This window comes from Anoplopoma fimbria, chromosome 17, assembly GCF_027596085.1.
Source record: "Anoplopoma fimbria isolate UVic2021 breed Golden Eagle Sablefish chromosome 17, Afim_UVic_2022, whole genome shotgun sequence".
Classification (NCBI taxonomy): domain Eukaryota; kingdom Metazoa; phylum Chordata; class Actinopteri; order Perciformes; family Anoplopomatidae; genus Anoplopoma; species Anoplopoma fimbria.
In genome coordinates this window covers 1966017-1987928 of record NC_072465.1, presented here as the reverse complement: position 1 = coordinate 1987928, position 21912 = coordinate 1966017, and the positions used below count along the sequence as shown (strand labels likewise).

Here is a 21912-nt window from a genome sequence, read left to right as displayed (position 1 = left end):
CATTGGCAATAAAAAGTAAAGCGCTAAAAGGGCAAGATGGGGGGTAGATGAGCTGAAGAAGACTCTGCTAATGACTTCAGAGGTCTGATTTTGCCATTAGCACATCACTTGGCAACACTCCCAGAGCCTTAATGGTGGAGTGTGTGACATATCTCTTACATGAAAGAGAGTGTTTGTAAGACATGGTAATGGGTAAAAAACACACAACATTATGCTGTAGTTGAATTTGATAGACGATCATCCACAGGTGAAAATAATAAAGAAAAATAATTTGATGATGCAATGCCAACTGTCATGTGGCTAAACAATGATGCTTTTCTCCTCCTGTAGTCCTGAGTTGGAGAAAGGTCTGAAGAAGCGAGTGAAACTACACACCCATGAGAACGGAGAGAACGGTCGAAGTGGTGAAAATGGACAAAACGGACAGAATGGAGAGATCGATTCAGACGACAATTACATTGAGGTAAGGTACACATGTTTGCATTCGTACGAATTTAAAATGAAAACATACAGAACAAAGTCTGATGTATCTGTGTGTTTCTGTGTATAGGATGTCATGTCTCCACTGCAGGAGGAGAGTGGTTGTGATGAGGACGAGGGGGAGGATGAAGAGGAAGGCAGGGAGGAGGAGGAGGACGGCTTTGACAGTGACGAGAGCCTGGTGGATTCAGACTCAGACTCTGAGGAGAAAGGTGTGTTTCTCACAATTGATGCTACAAAATGAACATAGCTGTTTAGCCATGTTAGCAGTATGACTGTAGATGGCGATGTCTGTCTCTGTGTCGACCTATCGTGAAGTATCTCTCAACAACTATTGAATGATTGCCACTAATTGCCATAAGATTTTGTAAAGTCAATCATTGTTCCCAGAGGATGAATCCCATTGAATTGGTGATCCCCATGACTTTTCTTCTAGAGCCACCGGCTAGTCAAAGTTTGCCTTTTTTAGGAAAGAAATCTCAACATCTATCAGATGAATTGACACAACAATCTTGCACAGACATTCATGATTCCTAGATGATGTAGCATAATGACTTCCCTAACTTTTCCTCTAGCGCCATCCTCTGGTCTAAATTTCAATTTATTTGTAATTTATGACCAAATCTTTGCAGAACTAATCACATTCCTATCAGCTTCATCTGTACTTTGTGTACAACCCCACAGAACTGCTCGCTTGGCTGCAAACTCTTTGTCCCATTTAACGTTATCTACATCTCAATTTCTCTTTAGAACATTATGCAGTTTGCCAACTGGCTGACAGTACAGACAGAATGACACATCTTATAGTGTAGAGCTGAATTTTACTGTGCAGTTTTAGACAAGGTTTCTAAAGAAGCACGAAGAAGCAACACATGAATCAACACTGTGTGGCAGCTTGTTTTGACATTTCCTACTATTTATTTAATTATCCTTAAAAGAAAATGTCATTTTAACTCCTCTATAAGCTCTTCTTTGCACTCTGTCTGACCTTTTCCCTTCCAATTTGCAGCCCACTTCCAGGCGGACCTGGCTGATCTGACCTGTGAGATTGAAATCAAACAAAAGCTGATAGACGAGCTGGAGAACAGCCAGCGGAGACTGCTGATGCTGAAGCTGCAGTACGAGGAGAAGCTCATTCTACTGCAAAACAAGATTCAAGACACTCAGCTGGAGAGAGACCGCGTACTGCAGAATCTCAGTGAGTTCATGCATCGTGAAATGAATAGTTAAAACATGTAGTTGGGAAGTTGCTGATCAGTAGAAAAGTAAAAAAGTATCACTGAAGGTAAAGCCTGACAACAGGTAATTAACATTATAACATGACTGCTCAGTGTCCATGGAGAACTACACGGAGGAGACGGCCAACAGGATCAAGCAGGACTATGAGAAACGTCTTAAGGAGATGAACCGAGATCTGCTGAAGCTGCAAGTGGCACAGAAAGAGCATGCGCGTCTCCTCAAAAACCAGGGGAGGTACGAACGGGAGCTAAAGAAACTCCAGACAGAGGTCAACGACATGAAAAAGGCCAAGGTAAGAGGAAGAAGAGTGAGTGGGGAGGATCTGGGGCATGGATAAATTACATGTTTTTTTAACAGGACTACTTGTGCAGTTTAACCTGACCTCTCTGCTTTTTCCAGGTGACACTGATGAAGCAAATGAAGGAGGAGCAGCTGAGGAGGAGGATGGTGGAGGCAAAGAGGAACCGTGAGATCGCCCAACTCAAGAAAGAGCAGCGTCGACAAGAGGTCAGACTGCATGTGTTTGTGTGTGTTTAGGACAGAGAGTTTTAAGCACTGTAACAGTAGATACTACAGTCTTCAGAAATTTGGATTTGGTGCTTTGGCTCCCTCTAATGTCTCATGCAGGGATAGAATTATTGGGAAATTGGGAGTTAGATGAGACAGTATGAGCAACATTGTATATGAGCCTTTTTAATCTATGTATCAGCTGTTGTCATTCTGGTCCACATTCTCATTTTATTACTGTATTTAAAGAATGATTCATGCTCATGAGTTGGTGTGTATGGCTTACATTGAGGTTTTCCCTCTGTTTTCCAGCCTGGCACTTTAAAACCCTGATTTATGAATCATGTACATATTGCACACAGATTGTTTGGAATAACTTATGTTTTGATATGATTATATAGCCTAAATGCATTCATTTCCATTTTTATTTGTTTTCCCTGGAGGAGAGGGCTTATTAATGAGCATGGAAAAATTTGCGCTGTCATACAGTGGGCTTAATTTGTAATCCTTTTATTTAGGGTTCGTCTTAAAATCCTTCTGATGATCAACACTCTGTAAGCCTGTAGTGGAAAACGTCTAATTTAGCTCAGGAATAACTCTAAAAAATGTTTAGAAAACAATACAAAAGATGAAGTCTTAATAACACACATATTAAAGGACTGTTTCTCTCCGTCTTGTCCATCAGTACCAGATCAGAGCGCTGGAGTCTCAGAAGCGGCAACAGGAGCAGGTGCTGCGCAGAAAGACCCAGGAGGTGACCGCCCTGCGACGCCTGGCAAAGCCTATGTCAGACCGTGTGGCCGGGCGTGTGGCCCGCTGGAACCACAACCCCACAATTACAGACTCTGGAGCTGAGTTATCGGCCAGCACTACAGCTAGCAGCTCTGAACCTGAGACAGGGAGGAGTGTGAGCGGGCTGGTGAAGCAGTGGAACAACAAAAACAAAGTGTTTGGATATCAGGCAGAGAGCGAAGGGAGCATGGATGGAACCAGGGTCGTTGGGTAAGATGGGCTCATGTAATCAATGACCTCTACTTTACATTTGCATTAAATTACGATACGTGAGGGCTCACTCATAATGATGCATTATCACCCCAATCGGCAGCTCCCTAGAGCTTTAGGGAACTTTATAGTGAGTTTCAGCTCATTATTTTGCTGTCCAGTCAAAAGTTTACTGTTTTTGTTCACTCTCACTGCTTTATCATTTATCCTCTCCCCCCTTTCACTCCTCTCCCCTCTCCCTTTATCTCTTCCCATTAGTAGGAAGAAGTTGCAGCGTAAGCCAGCAGGCCTGGGCAGCGCTGGAGCGGCGGGCAGAGCTAGTAGCTTCTCAAAGTCTGCCCGTCAGAAGTGGCAATCGCTCGAGCGTCGCATTATTGACATTGTCATGCAGAGAATGACCATCGCCAACGTGGAGGCTGACATGGATCGCCTTATCAAGGTAGGAATGGTCTTAACATTTTGAATTGGGATTAAGGTGGAAAATAGTGCTGTTTGAGGCATCTTTGATAGTGTGATTACACTTGGTTTGATGGATAAAGAGTAAAAAGCCTCCGCAGGGCTGAACTGTTTCATCGGGACATGACCTTGACCTGTATCCCTTGTGTGGACATGGAAAAGTGTTTTGCCAAGAAATAATATACGCAATGATATGTGCAGCACTATTGATAGTGATTAAAATCAAATATAAGGAATCAAAATGACACATGTACATAGTAGTGGCAACAGCAGTTTCAATGGTTACATCTAAGTGACTTTTGGCTCACGTCATCTCAGTATTTGAAACCAAAGTGAGTGAGGCTCTTCCTTCCTCTTCTTTTCATTGACAGGGGCTGATAAAATCATGCCGTACAATTCGAAGGGGAACAGAGTTTTTCTATGAATCTGCAAGATGTTAGAGCAAATATTAAAATGTTTTTGTATTGCACAGATATATACTGTAGTAAATAAAGTGTCCTGTTGTGGAAATAACTCATTTATGCCCTTATTTTTGACTTTTGCATATGTTTTTGTAAGTATTGCTCTGACCTTTCTTTTGCCCTATTTTCATTTGTGTTTTTAATGAGTCAGAAGCGAGAGGAGCTGACAGTCCAGCAGGAATCGCTCTCACATAAAAGGGAGGTCCTAATGGCGGACGGGGAGGGGCCAGAAGCAGAAGACCGCCTCCTTCAGGAAATTAACGAGGACATTGAGGTGCTGAACGCCAACATAGATTACATCAATGACAGCCTGTCTGACTGCCAGGCCACCATTGTACAGATAGAGGAGACCAAGGTATGAACACACACACACACACACACACACACACACACACACACACACACACACACACACACACACACACACACACACACACACACACACATTTATGTTTTCTTCTAAGCTCTGAGAAGTGACAGGAAGCCTCTAAATGCCTAGGATTGTGTTTTCTGCAGGATGAGTTGGACTCTGTGGACACGTCAGTGGTGATCAGCTCCTGCTCTCTGGCTGAAGCGCGCCACCTGCTGGACCACTTCCTGAAGGCTTCCATAGACAAAGTAAGTTATCACAGAGGGTCCCTGCGAAAAAACTTAACCAGACAATAGGTGGGTTTGCAGGCTTAGAAACATTTGTAAAATAAATAATGAATAATTTAATCTGCACTCTTTGAGGTGTGAAGGAATATATGTAGCTTTAACAACGAAACAAAGATAAAAGCATGTACTTACTTATTATGGGTGTTAAATACAGTAAACAAAAATAGTTTTGTATTGTTATCATGACATGCCACTGGCACACATTTATTCATATGTATTGATGTTGCAATGCCCCTTAGTGAGAGAAAAGTGGAGGTGCATTGAATAATGGAGTATGGTCTTGTTTTTTCTCTCTGTACTGCAAGATGTTGTCAGAGGTCTATTTCTTGGTAAAAAAAAATCAATAATCACCAGTCAGAAAAGTGAAACACTATATTTACGAGGTAGTATCTTCCCTGTTGTTTGGTTAATATAAAGTCTAAAGGTTGAGGGCTGCAGCACTGTGTGTGTGTGTGTGTGTGTGTGTGTGTGTGTGTGTGTGTGTGTGTGTGTGTGTGTGTGTGTGTGTGTGTGTGTGTGTGTGTGTGTGTGTGTGTGTGTGTGTGTGTTCATTAGTATTTATGATTTGTCTGGTCATTGTGTGCACGCAGAGTTTACAGGTGGCTCAGAAGGAGACTCAGATCCGCCTGCTGGAGGGTCAGCTCCGACAGACAGATGTGATCGGCTCATCTCACAATCACATAATCCTTGATGCTCTGAGGGAAAAGGCTGAATGCATCCCTGAACTTCAGGCTCTCATCCACAACGTACAGCAGGGTGAGCGGTGTTTTTGGTTTGTGTTTAGCTCTTTGTGATAGTATGTAAGACTTTATACTGGATGCTCCCCACCCTTAGAGAACAAATTGAAACAGGAAATTGCTGTTAAATTGGAATATGTGATAGTGCCATAGGTTGTGACACATACAGACTTTGCAAGTGGCAGTGTATGTACCGTGTGCTGTGGGCTGACAAGTTGTACGTTTTGTGTGCTTCCAGAAAATAGTTATGCCAGCACAGACGAGGAGCCCTCTGAGATCAGCCAAGCCTCTGAGAGCAGGTGAGACTGCAGTCGCACACGCAAAATCCTCCCCTCACCCTTACCCATTTATTTAAAAAGAACGTTTACCCCAAGGTGCCAAAGTTAGTCTGTTTTTACAAAATGCACCGTATGACTCACATTTTTCTCTCTTTCTGCAGTGTTTCTCAAATAAAAGAATCCAACAGCCAAGATGATTTCAAAATAAAGGTACATTGGATTTTTTGTTGTTGAAGTGCATAGTTGTTTTTTAGCTGTTGCAGATTAAATTCCACATTCTTCTTCTTTACACAGGAAATGTGTCCTCTGTCCAGTTTTCTTGAACCCAGATGTTAACATTACTTCTATATTTATATCTCAGAATAGATCTATTTTTGTTAGTGTCAGTGCTCTAAGCATCAGGTAGTGCTGCGTCTTCTTGTCTAAGCCTGTCAGACCTTTATGAACCATGATGACACTGCATGTTATCAGATGGCGTTAGTGTTCGTGAGGTGTTGAGACCAATTGATTGTTGTTTACTTTGCACATGAACATATTTGGGCCAAATAACCCACTGTGTATGTGACGTGCGGTGAGGTTCGTGGCTGGTGAGGCACTGACTCTTTCAGAGTCAGATTTACAAATATATAAACCCAATAGAGTAGCTATATATATATATATATATATATATATATATATATATATATATATATATATATATATATATATATATATATATAAACCCAATAGAGTAGCTTAAATCACCATTAAATTGGCAGCTTGCACATTGACAGCACCCTGAGGGTTTCTACCTTTTCCCATTATAATTTTACGAGTTAAATCGCAGAGACTATAACATCAGCTAGATAACTAGCTATCATTTCATGCAAATTGAACTCTTCCATTTAATAATAAACATTCTAATAACATTGAAGCATATGAATATATATATATTTAAAAAAATATATATTCCACCTAGGGGTTCGGATTTTCATCCTTGATGAGTTTGCACCCCTGTAATTTTTACTGTCAACACATACCAGTTTGTCTGTCAGAGCGGCTGCCATTTTGTTTGGAACCTTGAGGTGGCAGTATAAGCAAACAGTTAAAATTCCTCCAAAACTTTCTGAGGAGGTACGCCTCATTAATACTGTGTTCTTTATCCTTTATTTGAGTTTGTAGTTTTTTCCCCTGTCCAGCATTTGTTTATCCTTAATGGCTGCTGTCTCTTTTCAAGCATTTTTGTTTTAATGTTTTCAATTTATCTCCCTGCTGATTGATGTTTTCAGGCAGCATCTTCATTTCCTCTTTTGCCTTAATTAAATTCAATATTTATCTTTATTTTATGGCTCAGTTTTTTATATCACACTGTCCTCTTATCTCATATAATTCTCCTCCTTATCCACTGTAATAAAACAAACGCTCCCCATTTTTCAATCAGAAGGAGCCTCGTCTGTCAGCTCAGATGAAGGCGGTGTCTGCGGAGTATCTGGGTCCCATTCTGGACCACTCCTCAAGCAGCAAGCAGCAGCACATCACCAAGTCTCTGGCCTCGCTGACGGACATCCAGGAGGACGGCCTGAGCATGGGGACAGCTAGTCTGGGTCTCAGCCTGGCCCTACGAGACCCTTACCACAGGGACCGGGTGTCCCGCACCATCAGCCTACCTGTCAGGGGACACACCTTGTAAGTGAATCAAAAAAATAATCGCTGTGATGAAGCAAGGTGAATTTACATAGGCAAAGAAAAAGTATTGGGATGACATTCAAAAATAATTAGCAATAAAAAAAAAAATCATAAAATTTAGATGAAATAAAATGAAATAAGATGCAAAAGGCCAGAAATAATAAATTTACAGTTTCTCAAAATGCAACAAAGGAAATAAAAAGTGCAAAAGAGAAACAAACCAATCAATTCAAATTCATTAAGATTTGGCAAGACACATATCTTAAGTGTTACCAGGAAGGGGGAATGGTGGAAGCTTGGTTCTTATATTTTCGCAAATTTCTAATTATGATAACTCCTCACAAGTATCAATTACTGTGCTGTTTTGGATGGTTGAGCATTTGTAATTACCTCCTGTAGGGGTTCCTAACCGTCTTTAAGTGATATACCCCCACACCCTGTCAAATAAGCTTAAGTACCTCTGCATTAACACCTTAACCGTTGTTGCATCACTTTAAGCTACACATGTCAACCATAGCTTTTTTCCATTCATTTTTTTCTAACTTCTTACACCATTCATCATTTTAATCAAATTGTAATTCACTTGAGCTTCTCTATAAATGTTTCCAAGTACCAGCCTGGTATTTGTAGTACCCCCTTGGGGTACAAGTACCTCTCATTGGAAATCACTGCTCCACTGTGTGAGACAGCAGGGTGGCCTGTTGGTTAGAGTCTTCTTCAGTTAAAGAAATGTCATCTCGAATCCCCATGTTGGTAGACATTTGTTCCGCTGAAGTGCCTTAAACAAGCAGAGGAGCAGAGTCACGGAATGACGATGACGTGTTGAACTGGAATAAAAACATGAGGATAACCTATAAACCCTGTGGAATATCACAAATTTACAATTACATTTTAAATCCTAACGAGAGACAAAGTTGTCAAAATGAATGTTTGACTTAATTCCTACTGCACACTTAACAACCACTTAAAACCAACCAAAGGCCTGACATTTCTTAAGTTAGAAAACTGCTCCAGGGGGAGAAAAGGAAAAGTTAATGAATTATTCAGATTTTCATATGTCTTCGGGGATGGAAATTTGATATTTAAAGAAATGAGTCTGCCAGTTTCGTAGTCTGCTAGAAATGCTGTTAAACTGCATAGAACCCTTCTTGCTTATTGATTCCCAACAGTTTACATAGACGTGTATCATCCTCCTGTGCACTCCCTTAAAGTTTTGCTTAGTTTGCTTTTGTGTGTCTGTGTGTTTGTGTCAGTCCCAGGCAGTCTCGGGGTTATGACACTTCCCCTCTAACAAGGAGGAAATCTTACGACCGTTCGTACAGGTACATGCACTGTAATCAAATCTAAGTTATTTTGTTGGCAGATTGATTACATTTTTGGACAGTGTAATGATGTTTTATTTCCTTCATTTCCTCTTAACTCTTCTTGTCCCTACTTATCCTTAACCTTCCTCACCCTCCCGCCCCTTATCAGGCCCACTGATGGCTATACTCCCCCCTCCTCCCCTCCTCTCAGGACCAGGAACGACCGCAACGTCTTCTCAAGGCTCACCAGCAACCAAACCCAAGGTTCTGCTCTGGACAAGTGAGTACACTGCTGCACAGATACATCACTGCACTCACTGCTTTTTTCCTTTTGTACCTGCATTCTCATCAGCTCAATTCAGTCTCACTTTGAACCATTCCTTTCTTTTATTTTCTTCCTCCATGATATAAAGTCTTCACTGGCCCTGTAGACAGGCTGATGGTCTGGCCTTTTGAGAGGAAAGTGCTTTTTTCCGTGTTGTAGATGTAAGAGTGTGCTATTCCAACTGTTTATCTTCCGATGAATCACTCTCAACCTATCCACTCTATCCAAAATACTTTTGTTGAGGATTAATGTAGTTCCTGGGAGGACAGATGGTGCAAACATTCACAGAATCCCAGTGTTGATTGCATTTAAGAGGCATGGAAGATCTGATCATCCAAACCACAACCACAGGTTGAATTTAGCAACACTAACAACAATATGTACCAATTGCAGCACCTTTTTAGTTGACATGTAGCATTTACTAGGAAACAAATGCAAAATAGGAGGGAATCAGCTCACATTGTAGAATCCTCTGTAGGAGAAAACTGGTTTGGCAAGATGTGATATATAGTATGTCTGCTTTGAGATGACATGAGGTGCGTTCGGAAAAGATAATCTTATCTCATTATATTCAGGTTTGTTGACACTGACACATGAATGGTAATTTTTTTTATTTACATACACAAAGGGTAACAGAATGTTTTAATCATATTGTGTGTAGCTGGACTACATGCTTACACATTGAGTAGATACACAATATGGATATAAGATACATTTTAATGTCAGGAATGAGCAACCGGCTGTTTCCCTTCATGCTCTCAATCAATTCCAGCTTTCCACTCTGACAAATGTCAACGGTTCATTTTAGTGAGGCTCTGAAATTGTGTGCTTTGATATCTTTATTAATCCGGAACATTTCTCAGCTTTATTGACCGCTAATTGATAAAGAAGATGCTTTGTGAAATGAGTTAGGGTATTTGTGTTTGTGTGTGCTGTATATGTGTGAATACATGCGTGTAGGAGCCTGTGGGTGATCATTATCTGGAGCAGGAGTAGGTAAATGAGTTGGCTCTTGTCATCTTTGGTAGCCATTTTGAATTAACCTAGTGTGGCAGTATGGGAGAATATTCATGTTTCCGGTTGCGTTTGTGGTTCCCATAGGAGAAGCCTTCCTATAGAGCCTGATGTAGGAGGATGAAATGGTGTGAGGGTTTTTTCCTTTCATATTTTCTTGAAAGGAGCATTTGCACAATTGCAATCTGATAGAGGGTGGTAACATACTTTTTTCATTCACACTATTTTAAGTGAGGTGTGTAGGGGGAGGGTAATGTTTTGTTTAATGAAGTAAATACTGGATGCAATGATTTATTTTTATTTTTTTTACCAAAGATTTATCATTTAAACCATCATTTTTGGTTTGTTTTTTTTATGCTAACATTACTCACGCTGACCTAACACGGACACCTAATGCATCACCGCAAGCAAAAATCTCCATTTAGCATAAAAGTCTCAATGGAGACTATTTATTTAAGAAAATAATTATGAAGTCAGTCTGAATCATCTGTCTGAATTATGTGTAATAGGGTGCCAAATGAGAAGCTGTCTGCTATGCAAAGAAAAACACTTTTTGTGAGTTTTTTTGTTGGGACCGTATGGATGCATTCCCCTTCTGTTTTTAGATCAAATCATATTTGGAGAGATTGGTTGCCTATGAGACAGGAACCAGGCTTTTGACACAGATTTGAAAGATACAATAAGGATGAGGTAGATTCATTTTCTTGAGAATCTGTTGCGGATATAACTATGCTAATAGCCACTTTGAGAACCTTTTACCACTGCTGTTCCCTCCAGACATATCCACACCATTTTGTTTTATTATTTCAAGCTCAGAGTGTAAAGCACAGGCACTCATGGTGACAAACCTGAAGCTATGAAATATTTACAATATAATAACACTTTCATTGCACTGCTACACTCAGTGGAAGTACTGTATTGGCGTAGTCTGGATTTTTCCCTTGACAGCTTTGAGCGAGCCCGCCTGTGAGTTTGACAACCTTATTCTCTATTTTCCCTTCTGTTTACCCTGATTGCGGCTCTTTATGTTCCTTTCTGCACTAGTTGCCTGTATATGGCTGGAAAGAGTTGATGTGGGAGAGGACACTGGCATCAGGGGAGTCATGCATTAGGGCTGCAAAAGTACAGAAATCGAAACCTCTGTGTATGACTATCTTGGTATTAGTGGTCGCTTCTTGACGAATTCCTTCTTTCTTTCAGTACCTTTTTTTCTGCCTTGTTCAAATGAATAGTTGACAATTTGGGAAACACTTCTTCACTTTCTTTCCAAGAGTTAGATGAAATTATTAATACCACTCTCATGACTGTATGTCAAATATGTAGCCATCATAAAGACTTGAAACAAGGAAAAATGGCTCACCTGACAGGTGGACTGTAACAAAAGCCTTTCTTAAGCTCAATAATTAACACGTTTCTTTGTTCAATTGGTAATGAACTGGGTAAATATGACAAGTTTTGGTTAAAGCCCAGCACATATCAATCTCAATCTTCTAATTAAAAGGAGTTGTAAGCTGTCTATTAGTGAGCTTAAGAGGTGCTGTTAGGATAATTATGTTACCTTCAGGCAGAGCTAGGCTAGCTGTTCCATTGTTTCCTGTTTTTATGCTATGCTAAGCTAACCAGCTGGTGACTGTAACCTTATACCTTGGACGGACAGACATAAGAGTGGAATTCATTTTCTCATTAAACTCTCGGCAAGAAAGTGAACAAGCCAAAATGTCAAACTATTTCTTTAAACCTTTAACACTTAATGTTAGCCCTAACACCACAAGGGCAAATTTCACTAAAGCAGCCATTGCTCAGTGTTGGTGTACCTACAGTAAACATGCTTTACAGAGGAAAACATCTGCAGACAGCGGTCAAAGAACACAGACTGTTCAGTAGTTATCTTTGGGAAGAAGTACATTTCATAAAGGTTTCCTGATAAATCCTGGACAAGCTTTGTTATTTGACTGAGCTCTCCTGCAAGTTTGCTCTCTGCTTTATATCCAAACCCTTCCTCCAGTCACTCCTCCCTTTAACCCTTTGCCAGTAACCCTTCTGTCTTTCCTTAGCGTGGTTAACCCTTTCCTCTTCCCACCCCGCCCTCCCCTCTCCTCTCCTCTCCTGCTCCTCTTCTGCCTCCAGGTCGGATGACAGCGACTCCTCGCTCTCCGAGGTGCTCAGGTAGAGGAACTGTGTTTGTCACTTTCTGTTTACCCATTTTGCCTGTTAACTCACCTGGTGTCATCTCGTCTCCACCGGTAGTCAGTGCCTGGCCTGGCCTCTCCTCCACCTACACCTCCTCTTTTCCCTCGCTGTGGTGCATGTTTTAACCACATGCGGCTTTCTAGAGAAATATAGAAATACTGATAAATTAAAGGAATAGTTCACTTGCTTCATTGTCAATTATTAAAAGAGAATATAGGTGTCACTTTCATGTCTGTTTGTTAAAATTTGGAGTCAACGTCGTCTTGTCATAACTCTGAGTTTGCCAGGCAACCAACAGAGGCTCTAGTTTTCTACCTCTTTCTTTGTACATGTTAAATGCAATACAACAAGTTCATGAGTTAGTTAGTTTTTTTACCACTTGACAGAGCCAGGCAAGCTCTTTCCCCCTGTCTCCAGTCTTTATGCTAATATAAGCTAATTGACTACTGGAAGTAGTATTAAATTTAGTGTACAAACATAAATGAGTTATCTATCGTTCCAAATAACTTTCAGCAAGTAAGCAAATAAGCAGACGGTTTTCCCAAAACGTCAAACTACTCCTTAAACAAATAGATTCAAATTATTTAATCATGAAAAAAAACATAGTTTTCTTCTCTCCTTCTGGTCTATTTATGTGTATCTAGCTCACGCACAAATTGATGCACCTCTCACCAAGGCTCTTCCGTCTGTTTTTCTGTGTATTGCAAAGAGCACACACTGATCTCCCTCCATGTTTTCATTAGTCTGCTGGTCTCTTGGTGCTTGGCCCTGCAACAGCCATTAGCAGCCCTCGCATAGTGCATAACACAGCACACTATGATATCTTCCACAGGCGCTGATAGAATGGGAACACTTTCTGCCATTTGCACCAGCGCCTTGCTGTGAGACACAGAGTGCTGCATTAAGCAATATTATAGTATGTGCAGTATACAGTATGTCCTTTATAGAGAAAACCAAAGACAAACAAGAAGCACTCAAAATATGGCTACATAATGGTTCCCTGGCAGGTCAAAAGTTGTTTTAAATATAGGCGCTCTGGTAAAATATTATACGTGAGGGGAAATTATGTTTTTACTTATTATAAAGTTAAACATTACTTTAAAAAGCTTTAAAACTTACTTCACCTGACTTCCAATTTACCAATGAGGATGGAGCGTAATGCCTTCCTCAGACAACACAATTGGGTTAAAAGCCTTCAGAGGGACGAGGTTCATTCAAATGAAAACTGCACCTCAAATTCTCCTTCTCTTATTTTTATAAATCTTCCTTCCATCCTCTTTTCCATTTATTAAAGAAACATGTTAATAGATCAGTCAAATGTATGGTTTTACCCTTTATTTTATCAAATACCTTCTATCATCAGTCTTTCCAAAAATGGAATTGGACCAAAAAGTGTGTGGGACAGATTGTATGTGACACCATACATTACAGTCTGGATCTGCAGCTCTGCAGAGGAGCAGAATCTGATAATCTGACTATGTTATCAAATTGTTCCATCCCTCTACTTACCCACATTTACCAAATACCCTTTTCCCTGGGCCTCAAAAGGCGATTGGCTGTGGGGATGCTGAACTGAGAGTCAGCTCCCACCTGACTGGGCGGAGAATGGATGCTGCATGTGGTGATGATGACGTCTTAGGACGTTGTGCTGTGGTTTATTTTTGAGTTGTAGGCTGTTGTGTAGTTGGATTTCCAGGCTGTGGCTGTTGTAAACAATTGTTTTGAGCTTATTTTGCACAAGTCGGTGCTCTTTTGTGTTTCGTGAGACTTGGCAGACATGCATGCAACCTTTTTTTCACAGACAGTTTTTGATTTTGGTTGGCATTTTTACGCTGTAAAACAGATACAAAGAGAGTATGGTCTATTGTTTGAATTTTTGATTTGACGTGTGTATTTGTGTGTGTGTGCTTTCACGCTGGGACATCAGCGTTCATGCAGGCACAGAAGAGGAGCATGTTGCTATCTTTATTTCAAGCACACCCTTCTGTGTTTTTCTCACTCTGTGCAGAAACAAAATCTGTCCCGAGTTTTGTGTGTAACCACAGATTCTCTTTTCCCTGTTCACATCCTCTAGCCCTCCCTCACAGTTTTGCTCTCCACTTCACCCTCTCTCTCACGCACATATGCACTCACATACACACTAACCACCACTGGTGCTATAACGAAGTCCACTGGGGACCAATTTTCCGACATTCCTGCCTCTTCTTCTTCTCACTCTGCTGACTGCTCTCCTGTCAGTGGGACATAGATTTGGGGGGTGAGGTTGCAGAGGTTCAGCTAGAGAGAGTGAGTGCACACAATATAGAATAGAGAGAGAGAGGGAGAGGGAGAGAGAAAGGTTTAATAGGAAAACAGCTCTTATAATGCCTTAATTGGTATGTTCCACAACAACAGAAAAGCAGGGAGGGGGAGTGAAGGCAGGCCAGAGAGATGGAGTGGGTGGGCTCTGAAAACCAACAGAAAATTGTGTGATGACATATTTGCATAGTTTTTATGGGAGTACATAATATCTCTGAATCTGGTGAGGTTTGTATTGTCTCTGTATAATGGGAAGAATATTTGTGTCTTTGTGTGCATGTTTGTGATCGGCCTGTGTTTTACAGTGCATACATCTGTAGATATTTGGAAAGAAATCATCCTCACTGATTTATTTTGAAGAAACTGTGACACCTTGTGTGTGTGTGTGACCTTTAGGGGTGTGATCAATCCCATCGGGGGTATGAAGGGGAGTCGGACAGCTCCGCTGCAGTGTGTTTCTGTAGCCGAGGGCCATTCCAAGCCGGTCCTGTGTGTGGATGCCACAGATGAGCTGCTATTCACTGGATCTAAAGGTACACATACCACTAACTATACTATACTTTATATATTTGAAAGCTTTTAAACGGATCTTATTCATGTAGAAGGAAATCTCATGATGAATACGTGGATTTTCCAAAATTTTAAACACTGCCTCTAATCTGCCATCACAAACTGAAATGAAAACAGACAATTTGTAGTTATTGTGGCTCTGTCATTTTAACATTGGTGTTTGTGTGCAGATTAAACAAATGCAACATGTTAATTAGTGTGACCTTAGAGATGTGGATAACCATATTTTTAAAGCTTTGGTGAGAGCCAGGCTAGTTGTTTTGCCCTGCTAAGCATCAACACTCACTAGAGTGAGTTTGAATGCTCAGCCTAGGTCAGCATTTAAACTCTTCTTGGTCAAATAATTGATTTAATAACTGGTATATTTATTTTTCTCTAAATGTATCAAAAGTGAGATTACTGACAATGAGTCATGTAGCAAAAATGATAGCAAGAATAGAATAATCTGATCCATCTTTTGCAGTGTGATATCCATGCAAATACCTAAAGAGAGAATTTAAACTGCCTTTTTTCCTTCTGCAGATCGCACCTGTAAGATGTGGAACCTGGTAACAGGTCAAGAGATTGTCACCCTCAAAGGCCACCCAAACAACGTGGTGTCAGTCAAATATTCTCCTTCCTCCTGTCTGGTCTTCTCCGTCTCCACCTCTTATATCAAGGTGTGGGACATCCGCGACTCTGCCAAGTGTGTCCGCACGCTAACGTAAGTTTCCTTCCTGCAGTCAGCCAGATGGAATGGTTTGGAGCAGGGAAACTAAAAAATGCTGCTGAGGAGATATTTTTTAGAAGCTATTTAGAGATATGCATTTTCAGTTCAGTGGTCTATCAAATTGTGACAAATTAGATGTGCTAAATGTTTATGTGAAATGCATCCAGAGGAAATGACAACTGTAAAATTCTGCTTATTGCACTTGTTTCTGTCTCTCTTTTTTCCCATTAGTTTTTCCACCTCATTTCCCCCGATGTTAATCTCCTCATAATTGTCCTTCTCTCTTAAACTTTTTGGCTTCTCTTTCCCGACACAGTTCATCGGGGCAGGTGGTTTCGGGTGATGTATGTGCGAGCATCACCACCCGCACAATAACCTTTGCTCATGGTGAGTGTCAGATTAACCAGATAGCCCTGAACCCGTCAGGATCTGTGCTCTACGCTGCTGCTGGGAACACTGTTCGCATGTGGGACCTCAACAGGTACATTTGTTCATTCATTTATTTAGTTATAGATTCATTTTTTTATTGAACTACTCATCAAAAGTGTTTGTTAAAGTAAGAAGTCAGTTATCATTCATGTATGTATATGTATTCATGAACTCCTTCCCTGATTAATATGCTTAGTCATGCCCACATTTGTTGGTTCCGTGCGGTAGTGTCATGACAGCCAGCCCTAAATCATTTTTTGATGTGGATGTATATAATAACTTGTCTGATCAACCAGAGAGCTGATTAACATCTGAGTTAAGGGATTAAAAAAGCTGTCAAAAGAAAGTGCACGAACCCAGCACTGATGTGTGCACAAGTATGTTCTCTACAAGACACCTTTTTCTGAAATCCTGCGGCTTCGCTGTCTTTTTATGCATCTAGAGGGAAATGATTAACAGATTGGACCAGACAGTTTACGCTGAGGGGCACAGGCCCAATTAATGATGCATAACAACCCCCAGAAATGAAAAATAGTCTATTAAACATTTCTTCAGTATCATCTCTGCCTATGGCATTGCTGTGTCTCAGCAGTTTTGCTTCACTAGCGAGATGGAAAGTGATTTCATTCAGTGAAACCTTGAAAATCAAATTCCTGTAAGAAATGTACTTCACAGACATCTGGTTGAACACCTTTGTGATGTGCCTGTCTGTGCTTCCTTGTGTGTGTGTGTGTGTGTGTGTGTTGTGTGTTGTGTGTGTGTGTGTGTGTGTGTGTGTGTGTTGTGTGTGTGTGTGTGTGTGTAGGATGCAAGGAATGGGGAAGCTGACAGGCCACATCGGCTCTGTCATGTGTCTGACAGTGGGACAGTCTCTGCTGGGCAAAGACCAAGTAATCACTGGCTCCAAAGACCATTATGTCAAGGTACCACTCACACACTGCACACACACACATTCATATCATAATCGAGTGTCACTGATGCAGACACATCTCTCATCAGGTGTTTGACGTAGCAGAGGGAACGCTGGGTAACATAGGTCCCGCTCATAACTTTGAGCCACCCCATTATGACGGCATCGAGTGTCTGGCTGTACAGGGAGATGTGCTCTTCAGCGGGTCCAGAGACAACGGCATCAAAAAATGGGATCTAGAGCAACAGGAACTCACTCAGGTGTGTGTCTGCATGTAGAGCATGTGTTTTTTTCAAGATATGTGTTATGGATGAAGAAGGGGCTTTTCCTTTAGGCATAAAACAAGTCTCTTTTACCATGCTGAAGACATACATCGATGTCTAAAGGTTATTTGAAATCAGGGCTGCATGTGTGGTCTGTTCCTACACAGTATGTGAGGGCAGCAGGGTCGAGTTAAGCAGGCAGCAGAATTACTTTATATTCATGTGGATGTCGAGTTCATACATCAAAGTTTAAAACCCTGACGTTATGTGCTGTGAGCCTGCAGCATGCGGAGTCCATCGTTCTCTGAGGCTATTAATTCATGATCTCTTGACCTTTACCTTGCGCTCAAAGCCAGTCTTTCCATATGTTGCATGTAGTGCAGATAGAGTTCCAACACAGTATAAAGGGGCTTTGGGAGATTATCGTGGGGAAATGATTTATTTTGGTGAGGATACCACATTTAAAAGTTCTTCTGGTTTTGATAATTAATTGATTGTTTAAGTAATTAAACATTAAATTAATTGAAAATGAAATCAAACGAGTTTGCGGCTACCCTAGCAGCTCTGCCAGGCTGAGTTTAGACAAGCAGCACTTTGAGCTGAATGATAATGGCAGCATGCTAACATGCTCACAATGACAAAGATAACATGCTGATGTTTAGCAGGTATCATTTTTATCATGTTCACCATCTTAGTTAAGAGTGTAAGATAAGATAAGATAATCCTTTATTAGTCCCGCAGCAGGGAAATTTGCAGGCTTACAACAGCATAGAGTAAAGTGCACACAAGAGACATAGTAGAAGAAGACAAGATAAAAAATAAAAAATGAAAATAAAAAAAACAAGTATTATAAATATGCAATAAAAAACAGTAGAAAAAACAACAATAACTGAAATATTATATTTACAGACAGAAAAAAACTATTTTAACTATTTTAACTTTTTTAACTATTATTGCACAGTGTAATGTGTAATGTATTGCACAGGTTTTTATTGTCATGTTATTATTGTCATGTGGTCTGCTGGGAGCAGAGTTGGTTGTGTAGTCTGACAGCAGCAGGAAGGAAGGACCTGCGGTACCTCTCCTTCACACACCGGGGGTGAAGCAGCCGGTGGTGAAGGAGCTGCACAGAGCTGCCAGGGTGTCCTGCATGGGGTGAGAGGTGTTGTTCATCAGGGATGACAGCTTGGCCATCACCCTCCTGTCTCCCACCACCTCCACCGTATCCAGTGGACACCCCAGCACACTGCTGGCCTTCCTGACAAGCTTGTTGAGTCTCTTCTTGTCGGCTGCTGAGATGCTGCTGCTCCAGCAGACCACTGCATAAAAAATGGCTGATGCCACCACAGAGTTGAAAAAGGTCCTCAGGAGTGCTCCCTGCACGCCAAAGGACCTCAGTCTCCTCAGCAGATACAGTCTGCTCTGACCCTTTTGTAAAGTGCATTTGTATGATTAGTCCAGTCCAGTTTATTGTTCAAGTGAACACCCAGGTACTTATAAGATTGCACAATCTCAATGTCCTGTCCCTGGATGTTCACTGGTTCCGGAGGACAGTGTTTACCCCGGCAGAAGTCCACCACCAGCTCTTTGGTTTTACCAGAGTTGATCTGGAGGCGGTTCCGCCGGCACCATCCTATGAAGTCCTGGTTCAGTTCTCTGTATTCCCTCTCATCACCGGCGGAGATGAGGCCGACGATTGCAGAGTCGTCAGAGAACTTTTGCAGGTGGCAGGTAGCAGAGTTATATTTGAAGTCCGATGTGTAGATGGAGAAGAGGAATGGAGCCAGAACGGTTCCTTGTGGGGCCCCCGTGCTGCAGGACACCCGATCTGACTCACACTCCCGTATCCTCACATACTGTGGACGGTTGGTGAGGTAGTCCAGTATCCACGCAGTGAGGTGGTGGTCCACCCCGGTCTGCTCCAGCTTGTCCCTCAGAAGCAAAGGCTGGATGGTGTTGAAGGCACTGGAGAAGTCGAAGAACATGACTCTCACAGTGCTTCCAGCCTTTTCCAGGTGAGAAAGGCATCTTTGTAGCAGGTAGATGACAGCGTCATCCACCCCGATGCCAGATTGGTAGGCGAACTGAAGAGGGTCCAAAGATGAGATCACCAGGGGCGGAGGTGCACAAGGACCAGCCGCTCCAGGGTCTTCATCAGGTGGGATGTTAATGCCACCGGCCTGAAGCTGCTGAAGTCCTTGGCCCCCGGGGTCTTTGGGACTGGTACCACGCAGGACGTCTTCCATAGCTGTGGTACCCTCCCCAGCTTCAAGCTCAAGTTAAAGATGTGCTCCACTATCCTGCACAGCTGGTCTGCGCAGGATCTGAGGAGCCTTGAGCTGATGCCGTCCGGACCCGTGGCTTTTCTCACCTTTATTCTCTTCAGTTCTTTTCTCACCTGGTTAATTGAGAGGGACAAGTTGGGGGAAGGGGGCTGTGTGCTGTAGGTTGTTGGAGTGGGGGTGGGGTGTTGGAGGAGTGCAGTGTTTGATGAGTGTGGAGGGAGCCGAGTGTTGTGGAAAAGGGGGTGGAGGAGGAGGAGGAAGAAGAGGGGGGTAATCCACAGGGGGTGCAGACGATGGGGGCTGCAGCGGCAGGGAGGTCTGGGTGGGGGAGGGGTGGGTGGCTGATCAAATCTGTTAAAGAATGAGTTCTGATCATTCACCCACTGTTGGTCCCCCACAGGCTGTTGGTTGGGCCCCTTGTGGCCAGACATAGCCTTGAGGCTCTTCCAGACTCCGCTGATGTTGTTCTGCTGCAGCTGATCCTCCATCTTCATCCTGTAGACATTTTTCCCCTCCCTTATCTTCCTCCTCAGCTCCCTCTGCACAGTCCTCAGCTCCTCCTTGTTTCCTGATCTAAAGACCCTCTTCTTCTCCTTGAGGAGAAGCATGTAATTATTGCTCATTAGACCCAGAAAAACAACACAAAGTACAGCTGAGGCTGACGGGGATGTCTTTGGTTTGGCAAGTATCATAAACCAAATTATTGACCTGAAGTGACTCTCGATGAAAAGTCAGGGGATCATCAAAGTCTCTACAATCTACCCTGAGGGGGGCATGAATGTCTTCAATGGCAATCCATCCTGTAGTTCTTCAAATATTTCAGACAGAGAAACATTGCCATCCCGGCCACCAGCTTTTCTTAAAAAATAACAAACATGTTACTGGGTCAAGCTTCTCTAATGTAAGGGTTTGCTACTTTTCTTGTTTATTCCATTATTAGATAACCATGGGTTGGAAAAAGAACAAGCAATTTGAAAATGTCTTCTTTGCGGCTGTGGCACATGAGGTAGAGCGCTTGACCCGCAACCGCAAGACACCTAACCCCAAAATTGCTCCCCGGCTTCATTGCAGCCCACTGCTCCTCCGGGATGGGTCAAATGCAGAGAAACGAATTTCCCCATTGTGGGACTAATAAAGGCTTAATTATTATTATTATTATTTGTTTATCTTTTTTCACTATTTTATCAACCGCATCATTATTTAAATGATAAATTGAAGAACTGAATAATTGAGAATTAAAATAACCATTAGTTGGGGACAAAAACACATTCATGACAGACCTGACACGCTCACACGTTCTGTGCCCAAACAGTCCCTGTAGAGATGGTATTTTACTCGTTATCTGACACTGGCTTTGCTGTTAAAAAATGTGCTGCCTGTTGAGCGTTAAGTTGGTGGACAGCTCCCTGGTGTCTGCCTTTTCCCAGAGGCTTCTCTCTATGGAGAAGATCAACAGGGTGTTGTTATATCAGGGTGTTAGAGCACATACGCATTATAGCCACAGGTACCAGAGAGGATAGTTATGAGTGTGTGTGTGCGTCTTTGTATGCATGTGTTGACCCCTGTGATGTCTCTTGTGCATCCCACATTGGCGTTGCATATGTTAATAGTGCATATTAATGCACCTGGTGGGTGGATGTGTCTTACTCATTTGCTTGCACAGTAATATGCATATTAATCTGTACTATCTTGTTGTTTGCATAAATTCTATTTAGCCTTTGTTGATCCGAGCAGAAAAAACAAGAACATAAGACATTACAGTTTCCATTCAAAGGCTGAATTAAATCAACTCAGTTAGTGCTGTGGTCTGCGGCATATAACCTTAACCTCGTTTGTGAAGCAGCCAACAAAATCCATTTTACAGCCTCTCTAACTCTGTAGTCTCTGTCTAATTATGTAATAGGATCAAATTGTGGCTTAGGGTACAATAGAATATATTACAGTAGACTCTGCCTCCTCAAGGAGTTCTGCTGCTTCGAGCTGTTCTGCTCCCATCCTTCTGTTAAAATGCATACGCCATAGTGTGTTCCTTGGGACAATATGTGAAGCAATTTATTTATAATTACTCAGCACTAGTGTAGTGATTCCCAGTTGCTTTATAAAATTATACCTCCGAAAAACAATTTCAAGTTT

General features: G+C 41.8%; 1 protein-coding gene across 1 annotated transcript in view; it reads left to right on the top strand.

Annotated features, from left to right (window-relative positions):
* Nucleotides 1-21912, top strand: part of kif21b (kinesin family member 21B) — a 56867-nt gene that overhangs the window by 29750 nt on the left and 5205 nt on the right. The window contains exons 12-31 of the mRNA XM_054616382.1: nucleotides 331-463; nucleotides 551-692; nucleotides 1490-1678; nucleotides 1812-2011; nucleotides 2119-2226; nucleotides 2912-3228; nucleotides 3487-3667; nucleotides 4297-4500; nucleotides 4662-4763; nucleotides 5393-5558; nucleotides 5778-5838; nucleotides 5979-6027; nucleotides 7238-7482; nucleotides 8736-8804; nucleotides 8956-9066; nucleotides 15010-15146; nucleotides 15706-15886; nucleotides 16209-16373; nucleotides 17127-17244; nucleotides 17321-17491. Of these exons, the coding sequence (XP_054472357.1) occupies nucleotides 331-463; nucleotides 551-692; nucleotides 1490-1678; nucleotides 1812-2011; nucleotides 2119-2226; nucleotides 2912-3228; nucleotides 3487-3667; nucleotides 4297-4500; nucleotides 4662-4763; nucleotides 5393-5558; nucleotides 5778-5838; nucleotides 5979-6027; nucleotides 7238-7482; nucleotides 8736-8804; nucleotides 8956-9066; nucleotides 15010-15146; nucleotides 15706-15886; nucleotides 16209-16373; nucleotides 17127-17244; nucleotides 17321-17491 (3049 nt within the window). The remainder of the gene's footprint in view (nucleotides 1-330; nucleotides 464-550; nucleotides 693-1489; nucleotides 1679-1811; nucleotides 2012-2118; nucleotides 2227-2911; nucleotides 3229-3486; nucleotides 3668-4296; nucleotides 4501-4661; nucleotides 4764-5392; nucleotides 5559-5777; nucleotides 5839-5978; nucleotides 6028-7237; nucleotides 7483-8735; nucleotides 8805-8955; nucleotides 9067-15009; nucleotides 15147-15705; nucleotides 15887-16208; nucleotides 16374-17126; nucleotides 17245-17320; nucleotides 17492-21912) is intronic.